Below are 22,795 nucleotides of genomic sequence, written 5' to 3'. Positions count from 1 at the left end.
AGTTTCGAAATCCTACCGACTCAACTTGCCCCACAATAATATGAATCGGTACGAAAACCTCTAATTTGGGAAGTGATAGAGTGCAGTACGAACGAAGAGGCACGTGATTAGCTTGGTCATCTTTTGGGCACAGAACGCCACGAAGAAAGTCGTAGCCAAGCGAGTCTCGCTTTTCATATATATGACACTCCTCGACGTGTCACTCTCTGAATCGAATCAGATCCATCACCTCTATTGTAGGAAGCAGATTCGGTCAGATTCAACGACTGTTTGGTTCTCCTTATATTCCTGGAGGGACTTGGGCTTACATTCAGTCAAGTAGAATTGAAAGAAAAATGGATGCGAATTTAACGGTTGGTTCGCCTCTCGCTGAGGCGCTTCAAGCATCTATCGGACAGCGATTGCAAAACGAAGGATTCGCAGAGGATGAGACGCCATTTATATCAGAGTTCATTACTGTGATGATGTGCAACAATAAGGGTGCAGAGCAGATCCATGATGAACTTGGCGAGCTATTAGGTCGTGATCGATTTACCAATGACTTCACTACATGGCTGTTCGAAGAATTAAAGCGATTATCGAATACAGAGAATCAAGGGAAGGAACAGAATATCTCGGCACCGTCTCATGAGGATTCAAGAATGAACTTGGATAATGTTCAAGGTGGCGATAATATGTCACACGATCAGTCGGCCATGCAAGTAGATAGCGATATCAGCATGTAAGCACCAGCGTCATGTTGCCAATTTCTTTTTTCTGGCAGATATTGATGTACTATTATCTAGACCCACGGGACCATCGAATGATCGACCGATTAGAAATCGGCTCTTCAACAACATGAAGAATGCCATGCAGCAGCGACCCGAGGGCCATCTTCATCGTGCGCGGGGGCAGTATTTGATAGGCAAGCAGAACAATGCGCCACAACGATTCAACCAATTCCAACAAAGTAACGGTTACGGACGTCAGAGTGGCTTTGGTTACCGTGGTCGTGGTATGAACAATGGATTCGGTGACAGAATGAGTTTTATCCGAAGCAATTTCCAAAATGGATACCGAAGTAACAATGGATACGGGCACGATGTCAATGCCAATGAGCGGGGTGATGAGGTACAAGTCGAGCTTACGCCAAGGAACCGATGCAGACATTGGCCGTATCATATGGCACCTTGCAAGTTTCCTCATCCTATCCAGATATGCGAGTATGTATGATTCAATGACGGAGTAGTTGGCAAGAAGGCTTTTATATTAAGCGGTATATAGGCAATATCCTAACTGTCCGAATGAGCGAGGAACGTGTGCCAAGATCCACGTCGACGAAGATATGTCGGCCGAAGATGCTGCGAAGTATGTTGCATCTGGAGGTCAGTACCAGTTCACACCACTATTCGAAATGGGCACGCAATGGTCGAGAAATCAGATGAACGAAGCCATGATGGCTGCTCGGCTACAGCAACAATTTATGAACCAACAGTATGGTGGATTTCAGAACAGTGGAAATCAATTGCAGTCCGCATTCCCTCAGTATACAATGCCTGCGTCAGTCCCCAAGCAGACACAAAATTACAATCAAGCCAAGCCGAATACTTGGACCAAGTCGAGTGCTCCACAGCACAATGGTGACGAACAGATGCCTTTGTGCAAGTTTGGTTTAAAGTGTGCAAATGCGGAGTGCTCATTTGCACATCCGACACCGGCGAACAGCTCGGCCCTTATTCTTCGAAACGAAGTGTGTGCCGATGGAATTGCATGCACAGATGAGAATGTACGTTCTATTATTATTTGCGCGTCAATCAGTATTGCTAACGTTAACACAGTGTGATAAGGGTCATCCATCACCTGCGTCCATGAGAGCCGACGAAGTCACAATGACAAACGCACCTGAAGACTCCGGACGAAGTCTGGAACAGTGCAAGTATTACCCCTACTGCGCGAATCCACACTGTAAATTTCGCCATCCGAAATCAGCTGTCCTCTGCCGTAACGGTGCTCAATGTACCAGATTGGATTGTGTCTTTACGCACCCGCTTAGCATCCCTTGCCGATATGATAGATCGTGTACGAATCCGGATTGCTTGTATTCACATCCAAATGGGAAAGGAGAGAAGATTACCCACAAGGTTTGGATTGCTCCAGGATTGACATCTAAGGACGAGGAAGAACATGTCAGTGAACGTAAGTTTGCTGTAGACGACGAGAATGTGGACGAACATTTGATCATCGAACAATCAAGTACAGCGGCTAGTTCGCAGTAAATTTTGTCACTCTCGAAGATACATTTTGTAATTTTAGTATACTCTTGTACATACACATAAATGGCTATGGGAGGGTTTTCAAATTGTTTACTTATTTCGGTTTTATGGGGGCTGACTTTGCTTCGAACATCAACATTCTGAAAGTTTGAAACATGGGAGCTCATTATTAATAATTGTGAATTATGTGCCTCCGATTGTGATAGCATTGCTAAAGCGCAGCAAAGTTATGCGGGATGTTAGGTAGTATTGTCTTGTCAGCGTATTTGGGTGGTTTTGTAATATAAAAGTTTCGCTTGCTCTTCGTCACAGTCAAACAATATCTACCTAGAAATTGGTCAAAGCAAGATTCCTATACAATTACTCGGGCAACTCTCTCTAAACTAAATGGTTGACAGTAAAAATACAATCTTGGAGCAAATAGATTACATTAAATCTGCATTGTTAGTATTGCATATCCTGAGATAATTTTGTTGCATCTAAGTTATATGTCGGTTAGCGCTATTTGTACTATGAGACTGAAACTAAATAAAATATGAACCTGGTATTCAATCGTCTCGTTCACGAAGCCAGCCAAAGATATAGCTATTTCGCACCATCGTTTACAGCCTGGAATATTATTTGTGCAGTACAAGTCGACACCGTAGTTCCAGCACGTTGTAGCTAAAACGGAATTAGTTACATTGTCGACTACACATGCTGCAGTGAAGGCAGCCATATTTATATACATAGCCAATGCGTTTCTTCTTGCGGATATCGCTCTTTGAAATCACCAAGTTTAATTAGCACTTGGCTTAGAATTTGCTCCGTAACTTCTTGTCGTCGGGGTAGTGAAACCGTCACTAGGCAGCGCACCCATCGAGATAGCTTTTCGATCTCGTTGTCTTGGTCTAGAAGTGTCGCGCTCAGAATCATCTGGGGGTTGTTAGTAATAACCAGATTTGCCACAATTAATCTAGAGTTCACGGTACTTGTAAGACGATCAGTGTTTCTACGACCAATTAGTATTGTTAATCATGATATGTCAAAACACGAAGAGAACCACCGTCCACTGGGCTCGATGCACCAAGCAAAACATCAACCAAACTTTCGTATGTCCGCAGTTCTGGCTTCAATTTCAATATTTCCTATCTGTTTAGTCCGCTTTCACTCCGCTACACACAACTAATCAACAAACCTCGGTAATGCTTGGCAACTCAGACCAAATCTCCAAATTCGCAGCCGCTTCAAAATCAAAAGCCAGCATCGCCGCCAACTTTGCCTGTAGATCAAGTTGTCTCGTTTCGATATTATCTTTGATTTCTGGCCTTGTAGAAATGAACTGAACATATTCCGCGATCGCTTGTCGAAATGTTCGCACATGACGACGTGCCATTTGGAATAACTCTCTCTAATAGAAAAACAGTTAATTAACCAGTACAAATGTCAAATCGTTCTAATATACTTGTTCCGGAATATGCTCTTTTAATCTAGCCATGTAAACCGCTGCTGATGAAGACAAGAACAGCGCTGTAATGCGTTGCCACAGGATTATGTCCATTGCCTGCGCGTCATTTCTATCCACTTTTCCTTGATATAGTCCAATAAATTTAAGACAGCAGTCGGATAGTCGTAGTGTCGATTCAGGTGGCCAGCGCTTGCAACCTTTCAGCGCCGTATTGTATGCATTTCTTGCAAACCATTCACATTCATTCGCGTCGAAACTGCCCTCAGCTGCTTGAGACGACTGTGACTGCTTGGCGAGAGCATGCGCTGGACGCATCAGCAAAAACACAAACACAAACAATCAAGTAGTCACCACTTACAGTTTTCAAAATACTGACATAACTGATCTATCTCAGTTACTGCCTTGTTAGGGACAGTTTTCTCGATTTCAAGCACCATGAGCCGTATAACGCATCTTAGCAGGGCGGGCACGTGGATTTCCTGACGTGGGCTCGCGTTATCTTTATCTTGTAATTTCTGCACAATAAATTTCATCGCTGCAAGTGTTATTGACTTGTTGTCTTTTTGCTGGGCTTCCATAGCGCACGCGCACATCATTCTCGCATCTGCTGTTGGCGAAGTTGAGATCTTATTCAAACAATTTTGCGCTAATCGTAAATATCAGCAATTAGTCGGCTTCGTTTCGTTCAGATTATAAATAATAGCTCATACCTAATTCATCGTCAAATGTCGTCAGAGCAGTGTTATACAGAATATACTGTGTTAAAGGTGACTCTTGGCTTGCAGCCGGCATCTCACTGTATGTCCCCCTGACCGCAGTATAATTCTGTAAATTAAAGTCGCACAGCATCACCTTCCTAAGCAGTCATTAGCAGTCAATCTATACAAACGCGATTTGAGAAACCATACCGAAAAATTTTTGCCCTGTTAATTTCGCCAGAATTATAGAAAATAGGATGGAGTCCAAGTCTAAACCATTCTAACGCGGCTTCGAATTTCTCTGACGCGAAAAAGGACTCGCCGGTTCTCCACAGTATCTTAAGAAATAGCTCAGCGATGCTCAAGGATGGGCACGGTCAAAAAGCTTACTGCTTGGCCACCATTCACGGCTTTTGCCGATAATGGCTCTGATATCAATTTCTCCATAGCTAAACATGAGTCAGCTACGACGCCTGGTAGCACGCCATATAAGTCTCACCTGCGAATAATTTGGTGAGTGCATTAATCGAATCATGCTGCTGCATAGATGTATCCTTAGAAATAGCCGTCACTCGAAGCACGAATGCTTCCTGGAGCCAGTCTTGCCGATCGACTAAAGACAGCTTCTTCGTCAGGAGATAATCTAGTGCCTTGCACGCCAAAACAGCACTTGCACAGGAATATGTGTTAGGCACACTGCGCCCACGGCAAATATACTTGGCAGACTCACTTCTCATTCAGAAGACTTTGTATCGTGTTCAGAATTCTAAAATATGAAGTTAATACTCAGGCGCGAATCTGTTTGCAATAATTCTTACATTTTGAACGATGTAGCGGTCAAGTTCCCCAAAAATATCATCTGCATGATGACTATTCCACAGTGTTAGATATTTTATTTTGCGGCTCAAATATCCTTGGTAGCGTACCATCCAACATGACATCAGGCGAGCCGGTTTTATCGTTCTTTGCAACGTCAAACTTCAGCATTAAAAACCAGATGGTACTTGGGAATTCCTGTAACCGCCCATTAATACTCGTTCTGAAGGAATTGTCAGAATTCATTAATCTATACATCTTCCATATCTCGCAAGAGATTCTTAGCCTTCGCAATATCATCCGCCCCTCCAGTATTATACAGTGCGCGAACTAGCAGCCGTCAGCGTCAGATGGCATACGTGACCATCAATACTTACTTTGATTCCGCATCACATTAAATTTTAGCTCAATTGCGGTTTCGCTTAAGTCTCCGTCCGAATCGATATGAAGAAATAGGTCTGTTCCTAGACCTAGCCACTTATCCGCATTCTCATACTGCTTTTTTCGCAGGAAATCGGTGCCGATTTGATAGAATATGTCGACTAGCGATTCGAGTTTCTTAGACGGAATATTAACCGACGAGAGATGCGGAGGAAGTTTGGAGTACAGGAGGTCCATCAGGGCTGTATTCTCTTGCTTCCACGCGTGTGCGACGCGCCACATATAGTACTCTATAGAGACAACAGAGAACGTCCGCTGGTCGCTCGCGGATCGTGGTGTCTCCCTCTTGAGCAAAGCGTCATACAGCTACGTCTGTTACTATCGTGCAAGTATATTGGCTCTAGCGATTCAGGCGTACCTTCGACAGTCTATCAACTAGCTTTGTTGCTAAAATACCTTCTTCATGGTCTGTTCGAATTAGCCGATGTTGTACTGACAGCAGCAGGAAAAAGCCTACCTAAACACATTTTCAGCGCTTTAAGGTAGCACTTGAATATCCGAAATTCGCCTATGTCTTGTTTAGCCCGCGACAAGCAGCACAACAGCAGTCTACCCACTCGCGTTCGTCTTTGCCAACTTTTCCGCACAATCAATTATAAAAGAAGCAGCACATCGCACTATATCAACGTTAGTGTTCATCAATACAGGGTGTGCCTTTGCCATCCGCGTATTCGGCTCACCTGTGCAGACAGCTGTTTTGTCGATCTTCTCGGCGTCCTCTCTAATCAAAATCGTTGTCGCGTTCCATAGTCGAGTACCAATATCATCTAACGTAGTATCATTAATAGTTGTATGTTTCCCCTTAGATACCGTGAATGCAAGCTGTTCTAAAGCCACTATCATCGATTCAGCGGCTGCTGTTATAGTGCGATCATGAGGATTGCGTTTGAGTTTATCCCATATAGAGGTGGCTTGATCTGTAACGCATAATTTTATTATTTTAGCCATGCAGGATACACCATACTAATAGCCAACGTACCTCGAACATTCTGAATCCTCTTTTCTAAATTAGATCCTGGTGCGCTGTTGGTGGATTTAGGAAACAATGTAGCGGCCGCTTCATTATCCATCTCGTCGCCGCGTTGCCTCCACCGAAGACGTAAGTCTTGATTGTTAATATCTGTTTGCTTATATGTCGCGTCTGTGTGTCAGACTCGAAAAGAATTTCTTTTGATAGTGCCAGAAATCGAGTTTGGTCGAACCAGTCTTCCGGCTACGCGATTAGTCACTGTATATGTCTGGACGCGTCGACGGAGAATCAAAACACTTGCTTTGCACGTGAGGGAAGGCCATCACTAATTGTGCCTAATTATGCAAGTTAACTGAGCTGAACTTCTACCTGGCAGTTTAGAGCCGGGTAAGACGGCAGTGCATGTGGGGACTCCACAATCGCACGTCAAGAATGTGGATTGCATACGAGGTGACGATTCATACCACATCCAGCGGCTGGCAATCTAGGAAGATTATCAAGTGACTGTGCAGGATCTGATGACAGTGTCAACTACGCAGTCGACAAGTGTAATTGGGTTCAGGTGGTTAGCGTAAACGCTCGCGGAGTTCAGATCAAGATTGCAGGGGTGGGCTGCAGAATACAGATGTCCACATCGCAACTGCGTAGGAATGCGACAGACTTATGTACACTAGAGGAGAAAGTATATACTTGGACATGCCGTCAACAATCTGTTCCACTCCGCGGAGTTTGACGAGGGCGCAGAAGACCGTCCTTCTTGCAATTTTGCGAAACCCGGCGGTTAAGCCGTATGTTTACACATTCGTGGCTATATGTACTTGAACGGTTCTAACGTGCGCATTTAGCGCACTGCGAGCGTTTCTCCTTTCGTTTGCAGCAGTGGTCGGTCCTCGTATTTTGAATATTACGGTACTAGCTCTTCGCAGACCAGATCGCGTGCGTAAATACTTGAGCGGAGTGAAGCATATTCTACTTTCAGCATTAGCTCTTAATGAACTTCCAATTTTCTGGGCTGCACTACTTGCATCATCTATTTCCTTTTCACGAATTACAGAGATCATCGTCTTCAAGCTGTCAAAGTCAGAGCGTTACTCGCGTTTATCAGCATTCATTGCGACGATGCTAGCTAGCGGCTGCACATTACATTGGCATCAGCGTCTTCTCAAGCGGGATGCCACAAAGGATATTAGCCTTCAAGCCGAGGAACAAGTCACGAAAAGACAAGAGCACGGACGTACAATCGATAACACGTTGTTCACTGTAACATCTGCGATCGATTACCTCTACCGACGTGCTGGTGTCGCGGCACAATACAAATCACTACATGGCATATCACCTCCTGACTATAGAACTACAGATATTTACGGATTTGTAGCGTCCGCCACAGTCGTGATGTACGCGTGGTTTTACCATCCAACGCGGCTGCCGAAATCGTACAACCATTGGATCACGAAGTTCGCGGAGATGGACACGAATCTATTAACCGCTCTTCGACTCGTCAAATCCGGTGACTTTATCTACGGCAAAGATACAGGATGCGCACATATACTGGCGCCTAGCTGTGACAAGCTTGGATTGCCCACGGAATACGGTGACCCGGCAGTAACGGTTCCTATTCCATGCTCGATCGTTCATGCTAACAAGACAGAAAATTGCGAAGTCCATGCTGCGTTGCGTTTTTTGCGGGCTTTTACGTCAGCCTTGGCAATCTATATTCCATTAAATATGGCTTTCTTGTTTCGCGCACGTCCAAGGCCAAAATTACAACATATGACGGGTGCTCTATTTAGCGCCTGCAGGTCTGCCTCGTTCTTGGGCATGTTTGTCGCGCTTGCCTGGTATTCAGTGTGCTTTACAAGAACAAGGGCTGGCCCGTATTTGTTTCCCAAAGTTAAAAGGCTGAGGTGGGATGACACAGTTGGACCAGCATTGGGATGCTTTATGTGTGGATGGAGTAAGTATTCTGCCACTCCTATTGTAGATGGAGTTGACACCGTTCTGTAGGCGTTCTGCTAGAGAACCCCAGACGACGAGGCGAACTAGCACTATTTGGTAAATATCTTAATAAACTCTAAACTATTACCGGCTAACATTTTACAGTCGCACCGCGCGCACTCGGCGCTTTTCTCCCTGAAGATTTCGATAAATTCCACGAATATGCAGAATGCGTGACCTTTTCAATCGCCTATGCGGTATTATTTTCCGCAGCGATGAACGCCAGAAAGACGTGGCCGCCAGGGTTGCCGAACAAAGACGTACGGCTGCGAGGCGTAGTTGGAAATGCTTTAATGGCGGTGCTGAGTAAGAGTTAGTCGTCCGTGATTAATAAACATTAGTGAATAGGTGTATATTTGATCGCAGGTTTGGCGAGTGGGCATTGTCAACGGGTGTTCATAATATATTCTCCTGCGCTGGATACAGTCGAGGCAAAACTTGAGCTGACAACAACTAACGCGTCCGTAGTGATTGACGCGTTCACATTTTGTTTAATAAAAATGGCGCGTAGAACGCTGGCAGCCCCGATGGCGCAAAATCTGATTGTTTGTTTAGTTCATGTGCCTAAACGTACGCGGAGGGACGTCATTTACGCAGATTCCAGCACGCATTGATGACGCATTGCAGAGATATGTTGTCAACATCAACACGTGCAATAAGCCCCGCCATTTTTAAATATGCAGCGACGATTCTAATTTGTGTATTTAGACGGTGGCATAATTAGACTGGACCGCGAACATGTTGGAATAATGTTGCAGTGACATAACTTTCGCAAAACGAAGGTTCTGCACGAGCAAACCTCGGCTGGTAAACCAGACACATTTCCATTTGCCATATCGTGCTGACATGGAAGGTTATGGAAACGTCAATTTCAAACTACGAAATAATTAAAATAATTATTTCATTAATGGACATTGCGATAGAGTGAAACTCTACTGCCTTGATAGTCATCCAAAACCGAAACGATAAACTGATTAAGCCCATCGAGCGCCATAATAACACACAAACACGTACGTTATATAACGAAATTTTGAATATTCATTAAAACTTGAGATAATTAAAGTATATTTACTTTGTTACACGTTAACATAGACTGTTACAAACATAATGTACACGAAACTAATAAAACAGAAAGCACGCGGAAAGAACCGGAAACGCGATACTTTAGAAACACAACCAGCCCATAATTAACCATAACCAACAAAAGAAAAAGGACACCATAGCATTATATTTTCATACACAATGACGACCAAACGACTATCTTAACGAATCTTAAAGACCTGACCTTCTTACTTTGCAGAGGAAGAGTACTTCGTGACTGCCTTAGTACCTATGAAAGAATTAGGAAATGATCAACCAAGCAAACCATTTAACAACATACCCTCAGAGACAGCGTGCTTAGCAAGCTCGCCAGGTAAAATGAGACGAACTGCAGTCTGGATCTCACGTGACGAGATAGTACTCTTCTTGTTGTAGGCAGCAAGTTTGGATGCCTCCGTGGCAATACGCTCGAAAATATCTGCAACCCAATTAGAATCCCACGTCACAACCAAGAACACTGAAGATAAATTACCATTGACGAACGAGTTCAGAATGGACATAGCTCTGTTGGAGATACCAGTATCTGAAAAAAAAAATTTATTAATCATAATTCACCAGTAACAATCCAATTGATGGATCACGCAACGCGGACGCGGCACGAAGATAACAGAAGGACACGGCATACCTGGATGGACCTGTTTAAGGACTAGAAACACGTTAGGATCACGTCACATTAAAATCGAGCCAACTACAAATCCGGATCAGGATTTAACACACATACCCTTGTAAATGTAAGACGAGTAAGTCTCCTTACGAGTCTTGGTTCGCTTCTTCTTCTCAGAGGGGGCGGTAGTCTTCTTTCCTGCCTCTTTCTTCTCAGCGGGAGCCTTTCCGGCAGGAGCCTTGCCGGCAGTGGCGGGCTTCTTCTCAGCAGCTTTTGGTGGCATTTCGAATTAAAAATGGACGTGTGAGTGACTTGAAGTGATATGAACGTGAGGTATGGGTCGAGACAACAAGAACGCAATCGTGGGTGTGGATGAAGAGCAGTAGGGGCGGGCGGGGGGTTGGCGCGGGTTTTTATATGTGTGCGTGGCTGGAGTGCATCAACGTTCAGGTAAGTTGCGCATTGTGGCTAGCACCGCTCAGCGTTGGGAGCTACGCGCGCACCACAAAAAACCACACAACTTATAACCCTTCCGCGTCGTTCGTCGCCGCGCTTCACTAGCTCCCAAACTTTCTGTTGATGCGCCCGCGCCGCCCACACATATAAATACCAGTGGCCCTCCCTCCCCGCGCAATTTCCATTTTGTCCATATATTCGCTCTCTTTCTGTGTCTACTTGCCCCTGTGCACCCAACAACCAACTTTCTCTATCGCTCTAATCTAACGATTAAAATCGACAATGTCTTCTGGTGGAAAATCTGGTGGTAAGGCCGCGTCAGGTGCTAAGGCTACTCAGTCCCGTTCGGCGAAGGCTGGTCTTGCCTTTCCCGTCGGTCGTGTTCACAGACTGTTGCGCAAGGGTAACTATGCTCAACGTGTCGGTGCTGGCGCTCCTGGTATGTATTTTCTATTAAGAAATTTTTGAAGGTGCTGCGCTGGTGTGGATTGATTATAAATTTGTAATGTGATCGGGACGCTGATTTAGTCTAGTCTACCTCGCTGCAGTCCTTGAGTATTTGGCTGCTGAAATTCTCGAGTTGGCTGGTAACGCTGCTCGTGACAACAAGAAGAGTATGTTTTGATTCTTTGATACGATAGATGGTTATGATCGAATTGTACTGAGATTTGTCCATCTCTTCATCTGTGTTTGTCCAGACTAGTCTGTCGATCCTTTGTTTACTCATAGTCTAGCTCGTATTATTCCTCGTCACCTCCAGCTCGCCATCCGAAATGATGAGGAGTTGAACAAGCTGCTTGGCCACGTTACCATCGCTCAGGGTGGTGTTCTGCCCAACATTCATCAGAATCTCTTGCCCAAGAAGTCTGGCAAGGCACCCAAGGGCGCCAGTCAAGAGTTGTAAGCTTGTTAACGCCTCCCTAGCTTGTATAGTATCATCTATTCCTCTGGTCTCCACCTGTCGCCTCTATCGTTTCTCGAATATGGATCTCTTGTCAGTTTAGTAATTGGTTGTTGGATGTGACTTTAGTTGTGTCTGATAATTGATGGGATTTGTGTGATTTATTTATTGCTTTGTTTGGGTTCGGTCATTGTAATGGTATTTTTAACCCCTTGTACATTAGATATTTGTGGATGTATGAATGATAATTCTTACTCATTGTATTTGAAAATTCCATTCGTTTCAATGTATATGTCAATGAATTTATTGAATTGTCTCGAAGAAATTTTGACAAGTGTTTGTTGCAGGACTTGAACAGTTCAGACTTATTTTGACGCCCCACGGATGAGCATAGATGTGACGCAGCGACGGTGTACAGGTTCCCGTCTATGAAGGTAAGAACTTTGTGATTTGGGAAGCGGGAATTCTTCGCAAAAGGCAATTGGACGGAAAGATATGAGATACCCGCATTTTTGTTCATAATGTTTACAATCCGGGGCTTGGTCTTCTCTAATCAACAATGACGGTTCTACAAAGGTCGGCATCTACGGTGTCAATCATAGATAGCAAAATAAATAAACATCTAACCACTTTATTTATTTTACATAACGCGCCCCAGCGAAGGAACTTGTTACTTTTAGTTTTCTTAAAAAACAAAAATAACAAAAATATAAATCACGAAACCAGTCCGTGGCCTGTCGAAAACCACATTAGTATTATGGTCCTTGAACATCAGCCTTTTGGCCGTGAACACATGACAGCCTAAATAGGTTCCACAAAGCCCGTTCTGATTGCAAACTCAGGACAAAGCGTAAATCGTCGGATTTACGATAAAGTTCTCATGGCGCTCGAGAAAGTCTCGACCAGCTCGTCGGTGGCCTCCAAGCCGACACTTATTCGGACCAAAAACGGATCGACGCCGTACTCAGCAGCCCAGTCCATCTCTAAGAAATGAGCGATGACGGTATATGGACATAGCAAGGTGAAGTTCGTGCCCAGCGATGGACCTTTCGCAGCCTTGACAGCGTCAAAGAAGGCCTGTGCGTGGCGTGGTTCATGGAACACGATCGATAGAAGACCGCCATAGCCGCCGTCCTCCGTGCGACAGTTATCATAGAATTGACGAGTCGAGCTGTACTTCGGATAATAAACATTTTTGACTGTATCTTTGTTAGCAAAGTACGCACTTATATAAACCAAGCACACTCACCTTTTGGCTCCACGAGAAGTAATTCACACAGAGCTTCAGCGTTAACATTGATTCGCCGGATCCGAGAAACGAAATCGCGACTGTTGCGTTCTAGGAAAATAGCGTCCTCAGCCCACATATTATCCTCGTACTCCTTCGCCATTGTCTCCTTTAAAACATCATAGTACTGGCTTGCTGGGCTCAACACCAAACTACCTCCCATGACATTGCTATCTCCACTGAAAACCTTGGTTAGCGAACTGACGACAATATCTGCATACTCCAAAACATGGATGTTCTTGAAATTGCCAACAGTCTCATCCACGACGACAACGAAGTTGTATTTATCTGCCAACCGTCTGATTTCCCTCAAGTTAGGACTCTTGAGCAACGGGTTTGATGGGAACTCGCAGAACAAGGCCATGACCTGCTCACCTCCTTCCAAAAGTTTCTCGAACTCAACCAAATCTTGAGGTTCACCATGACCATAAAAGTGACAACCTGGTCCCCATTTGTTCAGGATCTTGAGAGTGTCAATGTAAGGAAACCCAAAGCAAACGCTCTTCTTGTTCTCTAAACCGGCCAATAATAACTGATGCGCATTGAAAATAGAGCTCATGCCAGTTGGGTAGAGGAAAACATCGTCTTCAGTCAAGCCTTCAACATTCCGAGTGGACACGTGAGGTTGAGTCTGCAGAACCTGCGAGATATCAAGGTTGTCTTCCAATGTACCCGCAATTCGCCGTCGCAGAGCAATTTTGACTTGTCTGACAAAAGAGATATCGAGATTTCTGCCAAATCGCTCCTCTAGATAGGTCGCAAACTCTCGCGAATCGTCGCTCTCGTCTTCTGAACTCGCAACGCTGGGAGAGTCGAACTTCTTGGCGTATCGCCTGAAGGTATGGGGCGCCAGTTTGAACGCATCCGCGCTCGACTTTGACTCGGACTTGGTAGTCTCTGTGGCTCTAAGCCGCTCAAGACAATATTCAGCCATGCGAGATGATATACCGTGACCAGTGTGTTGCCAGAATGACCTTGCTAGTGCGACTTCAGATTCGGGGAAAAACACGATCGAAATGTTAGAATGTACGCCTTGACATGGCGGTGGGACCGTGATCTCGACGACCCGGATGTTGGAATCCGTAACTTTCGTGAAACGATGCATGAATGTGCGGCACTTGCACGCTACTTTATAGGACGGAAAAATGATCGCCCTCTCGCCGGTGCTACCGTAACGAGATTCCACAAGGCTGACAAGCTAGCTATAAGTAAGTATTTGCCCAAACCGTATGTATTACACGGTAACAAACCTGCTGAATCTTTTCATGCAAGAAAAATCTATCGAGTGTATTAACATCAGCCTCCACCTGCGTTCGTCACTATACTTCCAACTGACCTCGGATAGCCGGACTTCATTTTACTGACGACCCACTCCTCCCCTTCCTCATAGGCAACAGTGGCACTCCATGACGGTAGAGTCACACTCACCGCATGAGGAGTGTTCGCCGGAATTGGACAGCCGAGGGCTGTAGGCGGATGGTCAAACGACGGCATAGCGAAGTTGAAGCAACCGTGGTATAGATATATATCACCGGGCACTTCAATATGTAGTTATATATGGAGAGAGTGTGACAGCAGATTGCAATATGAGTTTGGCTAGTTATCTAATACGAAGTGCAGTATGACGACGTCAACCTTCCACTGCGAAGAGGAGAAAATTTCGGTGACTTCGGCGGCGGGGCTGGGGCAGCGTCGCTGTGAAAAGTGAATCATAATCACTTTGCTTCGAATAAGGTTTCCGCTATCCTGATCTGGATTAGTAGCGTGAATTGGGAGTCTGTCCGAGCGATGAGCCTCACAAAAAATTTTGGATTCCTACTCGAATCGAAATCCCATGCTTCAACGCCCTACAAGTCAGTAGTGGTACCGTTTAAAATATCTTTAAGTATGGCAAAGCGGAAAAGGTCAGAATTCAAGTCCGCGGCGACTTTAACCACGGGGACCCGTCAACTAGTAAATGAAGAGAACGAAGAATTGGATCGCGAAGAATCAGGTCACCCTGTCGAATATTCCGACGGCTTTGACGAGGACGAGGACGACGGCGACCAGTCCGACGTGTCGAAGCAAGAATCGGATACTGGCAACGGATTGTCAGCGGCGGACGGTAAAAAGTCAAGCAAGACGTCGAAGATGAAAGTAAAAGTGAGCCAGTTGGCCGACGATTTACACAATCTTCAAGAGGCTGTTCAGCTCTACAAGTCGAATATTTTCAAAATGGAAATTGACGAGTTATTGACTGAGCTTAAGATTGATGAAGACAAGACGAAGCCGGTTGATAGGATATTGCACAAGCTTAAAGAAAGTATTGAGAAGATTGAGGACAGCTCTGAATTACTATTGTCAGATGCTGAGAAACTGATATCGAAGTCCGGCATCAGCATCCCTTTTCCAGACCCCAGGCCACCACAAGATGCACAGTATAGATTTAAGTATGAGAGTCCATCTGACTACAACTTGGTCGGTTGCTACCTGTTAAAGACGATGATTAAGAGCCCTGAGCGATTTGGTGTCGATGTCGTCCTTGACATGCCAAAAAGCATCTTTCACGAAAAAGACACCCTGAACTACAGATACTTCCATAAGCGTGCATTCTATTTGGCCTATATTGCCGCTTACTTGAAATCGCAGAAGGAGTTACCGTTCGAGCTGAGTTACGAACTCTTGAATGGAGATCACCTAAGACCAGTCCTCCGGTTAGATTCATTGAAAGGTATGGGTACAGTAGCTTGCTGAATTCGTTGGCGCTAATAACATATTGTAGACGGCGGTGAATTTGACTTCCATCGAGCGAAGTGCTACATACGTATTATCCCGAGCATTGACCAGGATGTGTTCACCCTCACCAAAGTTTTGCCATCCCGTAACTGCGTCCGATATATGCAGAATCCCGCTGAATCACTAAATCCGACACCATACTACAACTCTAGCATTTTGAATGACACTTACCTTTTTCCCAGTACGGTATTCTTACATAAAGCGGCCAAATCGTGTGACGGCTTCAAGGATGCCATCAAGTTAGGAGAAATTTGGCTGAGGCAAAGAGGATTCGACTCCTCAGTCGATGGTGGTGGATTTGGTTCATGGGAGTGGGGTATTTTGATGGCAACATTACTTCAGGGTGGCGGAACTCGGGGATCACGAATTCTATCAAAGGGGTTTAGTAATTATCAGCTGTTCAAAGCCACCTTGAACTACCTGGCCTCAAATGATTTCACTGAGACTCCTGTTAGTATAGCGAAGGAGCCCTTAGCATTTGATATGGGAGTGTTTGGTGATGGGCCTGTGTTGGTGAACAACGACATCAATTTCAATGTGTTATATCGGATGTCAGTCTCATCTTACAGACGACTACGCCATGAGGCTTCATTAACGGTGACGGAACTGGATGATGTCAAAGGCGACCATTTCGACTCTGTATTCTTGGACAAAGTAGACAGTTTGATTTACCAATATGACTTTGCTGCTTTGTGAGTACCTATTAGCCACTACGTTTCAATCATCTGCTAATACGTTGTCTAGAATTAAAATTCCATTATCGCGGGATGACAAGGTATATCGCGAGATAGGACGTGTCTTCAACCCTTCATACTACGCGTATTTCGCCTCCAAGGTCTACCGTATCCTACACCGGGGCTTGGGCGAGCGAGCTTCTTTGATTTCGATCAAATTCTCGGAAACCTCGAAGTGGCCACTCACAGCCGCCAGGCCATCATCTCTTGGCGATGGTACGTTCACCCTGGGTTTAATTCTCGATCCTGAGCACAGCGAGCGTCTAATTGTCCATGGGCCATCCGCGGAAAAAACTGCCCAGGCAGAGGAATTCCGCAAATTCTGGGGCAAAAAGTCGGAGCTTCGCCGTTTCAAGGATGGCAGTATCATCGAGAGTGTCCTCTGGGAGCAGCATTCTGAACGGTCCATTGTCAGTCAGATTATCGATTACCTTCTTGAACGTCATTTTGGCGAGGCGACAGCTAAAAGTATGACAATTGTCGGTGATGGACTTGCCCAAATGTTTGCGGGGGACAAGGAATTGGGCGAAGGTAGCGCATTCACTAATTTCCAGAAAAATCTTGATGAGTTCGAGTTTTTGAGAAAGTTGCTAATTGATATCAACGATTTACCATTGAGGGTTAGTTCCGTAATGCCCGCGTCGCAAGCGCTTCGATATGCCAGTATCCGATCGCCAGCGGAATTTTCAATTACAGCTGTGCATGATTTTTCAGACGTCGTGATCGAATTAGAGACTTCGTCGAAATGGCCTGATGACTTGAAAGCTGTTCAGCACAGTAAGGCTGCATTCCTTATTGGCATTGCGGAGAGTATCAAGAACATCGATGCTGCAATTTTGACACAGATTGGACTGGATCGTGATCTTGCAACTATTGAAAGCTTCTCATACCTTGACATTTTGCTTCCCAGCGGTTACGCTTTTCGTGTCCGTATCCAGACGGAGCGAGAGGCTATTATGCTGAGGAATTATAAACCAGACCAAGACCTGGGTCGTCGCGCGCACCGGAATTTCGAACGGAACTTTTCACTGGCGGCGAGGCATACCACTGAATTCCACACCATGTGCCATCGATTCCCTTTCCTGTCACCGACAGTCCGTCGAGTTAAGAAATGGTTTCACTCGCACTACCTGTCGCCTCACGTTGACGATGTTCTAATCGAACTTGTCACTCTCTCCATGTTTTTGAAGCCATTCCCTTGGACGGCTCCTGCGAGCGCTACAACCGGATTTCTGCGCACGTTATACTTTTTGGCGCACTGGGACTGGCGCGCCGAACCATTAATCTTGGACGTAGACAATACGCTCACAATTGGCGATATTCAATCCATCCGCGACACTTTCAAATCTCTCAGAATAAACGATCCAGAATGCGCCCAAACCGCAATGTTCGTCGCCGTGAATTATGAGCAGAGCGGAACAATGTGGACATCGCCTAATCCCTCTAAAGTCATTGCGAGTAGGATCACGGCCTTAGCAAGAGCGAGTTGCGGGGTTCTCAAGACTGGCAACGCTATTGTTTCGAACGATAAGAGCGCAGCTGGCAGAATTTTCGTGTCTCATTTGATGGATTTCGATTTTATAATTCATTTGAAGACAATGAATGGGCAAGCTGGTCATGAGTTGTCGTATCCACCGAGAATGGAGAGTTTGTGTGATTATGTCGGTTTGTATTGCGATGAACTTCAGGTACGTTTGTGGTTGTCCGCTTTGGACTTTCGAGACATTAATTAGGACATAGACTATTTTCGATGGAAACGTATTATTGTTTCGGAATGTTCTCAAAAATGATGTGATCGCTGGAGTATGGGACCCTCGTATTCTAACGGCTCGCAACTGGAAAGTGTACCTCGGATATTCAGCTCAGCCATGCTCAACCGAGGCAGCTAATGCAGACAACAAGAGTGTGCTTGTTAAGGCTAATATCCTTGCCATGGTCCGTGAGATGGAGAGACTAGGTGGAGATCTAGTTTCCAAAGTTGAGGTATTGAAGTGAGTTACCTATAAAGGCTACATTTCCATGGTTTGAAAAGGTGTAATTTTTGATCTGCATATGTAAGAAACATATAGATACTTATTCTGATATATATACATTATAATTATTATAGTTATCTACTGTACATAATATGACACAAAAATTCTAATGCAGCTAATTTTCAGATGTCAAATGCACATATTCTACGAAACAACTCGTGTCCGACAATAACGATCCTCAATCGAAATTGCCTCGTACACCCCTTCCATTGACGTATAAATACTGTACGAGTAATCAGTCACGTCCGAGATAGTGTGTGTCTCGAGTACCCGTTCGCGAGCTGACCGCCCAATTTTCTCACTCCGCGTGTATGTGAAGGCGAAGGGTGGCGTTCCTGAGAATCTGAATACAATCTCTGCACGGTCGCCTTCGTGGATGTCTTGAATAATGGAAGTACCTTCTGACACTTTCACAGTCGGCACGTCATGGATTAGTTTCGTGAGGTCCCCGTGGACTGAGACTTTACAGCTCGAAGCCGAGTCCTTGACTGACGCGATTGTGAAATTCCCTGGCGTAGACGCTAATCTGGAGAATGGCGAATTTGTGGTCGCACGTTGTCGCTTCCCGTTAAACTCATACTCGATCTCAAATGGTGGCACACCGGTCAAGATAAATGAAATACGGTCTCCGACGCAGTAGTTTACGCGTGGAGTACTGGGTGAGATTGTTGGAACATCGGATACGCTAACGATAACTTGCTGTGACAATCGAAATTGTCCGCGTGCGCAGCCTCTACCGTCTGTTACCTTGCCGATGCTAACGATGTGGCGGCCCAGGCCTAGAGAACTGTATATCGAACGGAGAAAGTAGTGGTTATCTTTGATGTTTGAGATAGTGACTGTGTCAGATTGTCCTGTATTTTCGTGCTTCACCTGAAGCGTTAACGCAAATGGTGCGAGCTAATTACAGTTAACGGCTTTAACATCTGACATTTGAGATAAATACATACACCAACAAGCTTTAATTCAATAGGTTCTATTGAAGAATCTTCAGCCTCAGCCTTGAGGCATGACTTGTACACTGTGCCTGGATTAACGAATGCAGCGTCAGGACGTGGATGAACCAGCTGCTGGACCACAATCGGAGTAAATGCGTCGTTCGGTACCTTGGTGCTATCGTACACTGAGTCCGAGATTAATTTGAACGAGTATTTGTACGTGCCGTATTTCTCAGTCTCCATATGAATATAGGCGAACTTGGTAACAGCTTGCAGGTCAAACATGGCAGCCTTGGTGTTGCCTTCTGGTGACTTGTATTCTCGCTCATACAATACTGAGAATGGCGGTGATCCTTAATTTCATGTTATCTGTAAGTTCATTCGTCACAGCCGATTTACTCACCATATAGGGCAACCTCAAGAGAATCCTCATCACCTTCACATATATCCTTTCGAATGACCGTATTCTCGTCCCGAATCACAAGCGACGGCGACTCAACAAGATCCAGTCGCGGCCGCTCAAACCAGCTCAGCTCGAATGATTTTGCACTACTAGACACCGCACCAGGACAAAAGGCATCCTCAACGCCTGTAATCTCATAAATACCCTCATCCCGCACAGTTATTGTATCGCCGTTCGCATTATGCCGGATCATAGTCTCTGAAACAGTCACGTCCGAGCGATTCTTGTAAATATATGTAACCTGCCAGGGCGCCTCGCCGCTCAATCTTAATGGCAAATTAACGCTCTCTCCTTTACGAGCCTTTGCGCTCAACTTGCCGTCGATTGGGACAAATTGAACTGCTGGCCGCTGCATTCGAACCTCAATCTTGGCATCCGCTTCACTCAACGTTCTCTTGCATCCATTTCCGTCTTCAACTGACAACAGTACGACAACATATGGTCCACCACTTGTCAAACGAGGAGTTGTGAATGTATGCGTAGGACCTTTGATATCAGAAATGCTGTACTGCTTCCGTTTATTCCCGTGTAAGATCTCATACGTCAGCATAAATGGTCCTGTTCCATGGAAATTAACGATGAGCGGCGTAGAATCACCAGTACAACATTTCTGATTCAGATAATCTCTCGAAAACGAGGCGCTTGCCAAAACCTTAACCGTCTGCTCGGTTCGAAACTTTTTCGGATCCAATGGAATATTTGGATATAAGCTATCGTTAAGATTTAAGAATTCGTAGGTGTAATGTCCGGCCGAGTCGGGTCGGAATTGAAGCTGGTGGCGAGTCTTCATGATGACAAGGCTTTGCATTTTGACTTTGTGTCCGTCTGTCACAATTCGATAACGGAGCCCGAAGGGCGGTGTACCAGTTAACGTCAGATCGGCTGTAACACCTATAGATCCCGCACATTTGTCCTCAATGTCTTCGAACTTGACTGCAACTGTAGGCTCCGCCGGCATTAATGCCAGACACGTGGCTGATTCTAAAACGTCTCCCTCGCAGAACTTGCCCTGAACGCCTTCGATCGCGTATGATCCCGGTTTTGTGATCGCCAAGCGCTCATTACCGGTGATCATAGGCAACTCGAGCAATTCAGGCAACCCCGCGTTCTCAAATGGAGTGTGCAATAATTTGACTTTATAAGGACCCTCCTCCAATGTTCCTTGGAGCTGTAATTGCGCATAGGCTGTTCGTCCTTTTGCGAGATTTATCGGTTTCTCGGCGTTGCACGTTGTGAATCGAACGGTCGGTCTCGGATGTACCAAGAATCCATAATTTAATCCTTTCTTAGCCAAAACTGGCGATTCTTCACGATCTTTGTCCTCATAAATTCGGGAATAGTTAACCAAATTACCCAGACCATCCTCAACCTCATCAATCATATAAGCCCATCGGCCAACGGTACCCAAAGTCGTATCAAGAGCGATCTCAACAGTCTGCGGTAGACACCATTCAAGCGGTTGTCCAGCATGCCATACACGTCCAGTCCGAGAGATCTTGCCCTGTAATAGTGGAGACGAGAAGTGATCCGGCTGGATACTCTGAACAGAAAACATCGCATCGCGGCCTTTGATCGAACGGCTGTACTTGACGCGTAATGGAGGTATCCCGCATACTGTGAGAGCAGGTGAATCCACTCCTCCGATACATCTGTCCTGAATATCTGACAATTCGCCTGACGCGCGAATTTTGGCGCTAGGGCAAGGCGAGAGTAGCACATCTACCTGATATAACTTCACATCCAAATTGGTAGTATCCACGACACGCGCGAGGCGATACAACCCCGGCTCTTTCACAGGAACTTTGACTTCCAAAATCTTCGACGCCGCAGGGCCCGAATGGTCGTGCGATGCGGGGACACTGATGACCTCGGTCATCTTTCGAAGTTCCCTCCGCGTGAAATTCAAGGTCGTGTACGACGCATCGTCGTAGACAACGTGATACATCTGTACCAGTTTCGGCTCGGTCGCGTTTAATCTTATAGGAAGGTACACTGTACTTCCAACCTCGTCGATGCAGAATGTTTCCGCCCGAGGATTCAATTTTGCGGTACTTTCTGGAAGGATATGCACGACGTGGCGGCCCAAAATATGTGATGATCCGTGCACGATATCTTTCGCACGAACCCGGTGTTCAGATATTGAGAGCTCGCGATCATATATCGCTCTCCATATCGCAGATAGAAAAGCGGAGATCGGAATGAATGACGCCGACGACAGGAATACTGTCCATACTGAACAAATAACAATTTGTAGAACCGTGACCGCTGGTGAAAATGTGAGCCACGGAATTCTAAACACCGGAAGAGCCTACGCCGTGTTAGCGTTCATTCCATTTATTGGAATCCAATATTTTGTATACCCATAAATACAGCCCCTCAACAACCAAATATTTGAATGCAAACGACAGCTCCGCCTCTGTGCTGTTTGCTTTGTGAATTTGTGTCAGATCGTAAAGTTTCCATGCCTGTATTAATGCAAATATACTAAGCGCGTATAGTCGTTGCGAACCAACATCAATGTACTGTTCCGGGATTAATGGAGATACACGAACTTCAGAGGCTGATGGAGTGTTCGCAGGTCTAGAAGTATTCATCTCACGCCGCAGCGGCGACGGTGGAAACGAAGACGGTAATCTCGTGGTACGTTGAGAGAAATAATCTGGCGCTTCGGGAGGGAGAGACGGTCCCCTGAGCGGTGTATGTAGAGGAGTTCGGGATAGTAACGGGTTCCGACGCGTAGCTGAGTGTGGCGGAGACTTCAGCGGTGTCATGTTGTTTTGACAGTAGCCACAGTGGAGTATCAGTAACGATAGATCATAGAATATAGATCGCTAGGGAGTGCGAGATCACTCGCACGATCGATTTAGTAGTTTGCAGTTGATA

General features: G+C 45.4%; 8 protein-coding genes across 8 annotated transcripts; 4 read left to right on the top strand and 4 right to left on the bottom strand.

Annotated features, from left to right (window-relative positions):
* The first annotated feature begins 23 nt into the window (after positions 1–23).
* Positions 24–2,622, top strand: V1508DRAFT_407821 (uncharacterized protein). Its single transcript, XM_066938920.1, has 4 exons — positions 24–721; positions 786–1,202; positions 1,264–1,765; positions 1,818–2,622. Exons 1-4 carry the CDS (start codon positions 336–338, stop codon positions 2,253–2,255), a joined length of 1,743 nt encoding a protein of 580 aa, XP_066799077.1. The 5' UTR covers positions 24–335; the 3' UTR covers positions 2,256–2,622.
* V1508DRAFT_436341 (meiosis protein SPO22/ZIP4 like-domain-containing protein) lies at positions 2,444–6,948 on the bottom strand. Its single transcript, XM_066942109.1, has 22 exons — positions 6,634–6,948; positions 6,335–6,571; positions 6,212–6,271; positions 6,112–6,162; positions 6,013–6,062; positions 5,591–5,960; positions 5,470–5,543; positions 5,324–5,411; positions 5,216–5,267; positions 5,128–5,163; positions 4,897–5,066; positions 4,788–4,846; positions 4,608–4,735; positions 4,410–4,555; positions 4,058–4,345; positions 3,697–4,004; positions 3,430–3,642; positions 3,298–3,379; positions 3,224–3,243; positions 2,981–3,167; positions 2,794–2,915; positions 2,444–2,731 (listed from the first exon to the last, which is right to left on the bottom strand). Exons 1-22 carry the CDS (start codon positions 6,722–6,724, stop codon positions 2,678–2,680), a joined length of 2,886 nt encoding a protein of 961 aa, XP_066799076.1. The 5' UTR covers positions 6,725–6,948; the 3' UTR covers positions 2,444–2,677.
* On the top strand, positions 6,839–9,050 carry V1508DRAFT_407811 (uncharacterized protein). Its single transcript, XM_066938919.1, has 4 exons — positions 6,839–7,412; positions 7,470–8,578; positions 8,629–8,676; positions 8,725–9,050. The coding sequence occupies exons 1-4, from the start codon at positions 7,288–7,290 to the stop codon at positions 8,934–8,936; spliced, it is 1,494 nt and encodes a 497-aa protein (XP_066799075.1). The 5' UTR covers positions 6,839–7,287; the 3' UTR covers positions 8,937–9,050.
* A 610-nt stretch (positions 9,051–9,660) lies between these two features.
* On the bottom strand, positions 9,661–10,697 carry V1508DRAFT_407807 (histone-fold-containing protein). Its single transcript, XM_066938918.1, has 5 exons — positions 10,442–10,697; positions 10,346–10,366; positions 10,193–10,243; positions 10,001–10,138; positions 9,661–9,949 (listed from the first exon to the last, which is right to left on the bottom strand). Exons 1-5 carry the CDS (start codon positions 10,605–10,607, stop codon positions 9,909–9,911), a joined length of 417 nt encoding a protein of 138 aa, XP_066799074.1. The 5' UTR covers positions 10,608–10,697; the 3' UTR covers positions 9,661–9,908.
* A 365-nt stretch (positions 10,698–11,062) lies between these two features.
* Positions 11,063–11,684, top strand: V1508DRAFT_394322 (histone-fold-containing protein; the record flags this gene model as incomplete). Its single annotated transcript, XM_066937998.1, has 3 exons — positions 11,063–11,219; positions 11,314–11,394; positions 11,515–11,684. 3 exons carry the CDS (start codon positions 11,063–11,065, stop codon positions 11,682–11,684), a joined length of 408 nt encoding a protein of 135 aa, XP_066799073.1.
* A 500-nt stretch (positions 11,685–12,184) lies between these two features.
* Positions 12,185–14,631, bottom strand: V1508DRAFT_407800 (pyridoxal phosphate-dependent transferase). The gene is made up of 4 exons (XM_066938917.1): positions 14,306–14,631; positions 14,220–14,247; positions 12,931–14,167; positions 12,185–12,880 (listed from the first exon to the last, which is right to left on the bottom strand). The coding sequence occupies exons 1-4, from the start codon at positions 14,461–14,463 to the stop codon at positions 12,546–12,548; spliced, it is 1,758 nt and encodes a 585-aa protein (XP_066799072.1). The 5' UTR covers positions 14,464–14,631; the 3' UTR covers positions 12,185–12,545.
* A 164-nt stretch (positions 14,632–14,795) lies between these two features.
* Positions 14,796–18,642, top strand: V1508DRAFT_378833 (Nrap protein). The gene is made up of 4 exons (XM_066937641.1): positions 14,796–15,679; positions 15,731–16,436; positions 16,489–18,166; positions 18,219–18,642. Exons 1-4 carry the CDS (start codon positions 14,857–14,859, stop codon positions 18,471–18,473), a joined length of 3,462 nt encoding a protein of 1,153 aa, XP_066799071.1. The 5' UTR covers positions 14,796–14,856; the 3' UTR covers positions 18,474–18,642.
* On the bottom strand, positions 18,554–22,781 carry V1508DRAFT_378830 (uncharacterized protein). The gene is made up of 4 exons (XM_066937640.1): positions 22,273–22,781; positions 19,853–22,220; positions 19,462–19,802; positions 18,554–19,411 (listed from the first exon to the last, which is right to left on the bottom strand). Exons 1-4 carry the CDS (start codon positions 22,681–22,683, stop codon positions 18,656–18,658), a joined length of 3,876 nt encoding a protein of 1,291 aa, XP_066799070.1. The 5' UTR covers positions 22,684–22,781; the 3' UTR covers positions 18,554–18,655.
* Positions 22,782–22,795: the final 14 nt, after the last annotated feature.

The sequence above is a fragment of the Lipomyces doorenjongii genome (assembly GCF_038497915.1).
Source record: "Lipomyces doorenjongii strain NRRL Y-27504 unplaced genomic scaffold V1508scaffold_1, whole genome shotgun sequence".
In the NCBI taxonomy this organism is placed as follows: domain Eukaryota; kingdom Fungi; phylum Ascomycota; class Lipomycetes; order Lipomycetales; family Lipomycetaceae; genus Lipomyces; species Lipomyces doorenjongii.
The sequence above is the reverse complement of the archived record's forward strand: the minus strand, read 5'-3'. Positions and strand labels throughout refer to the sequence as shown.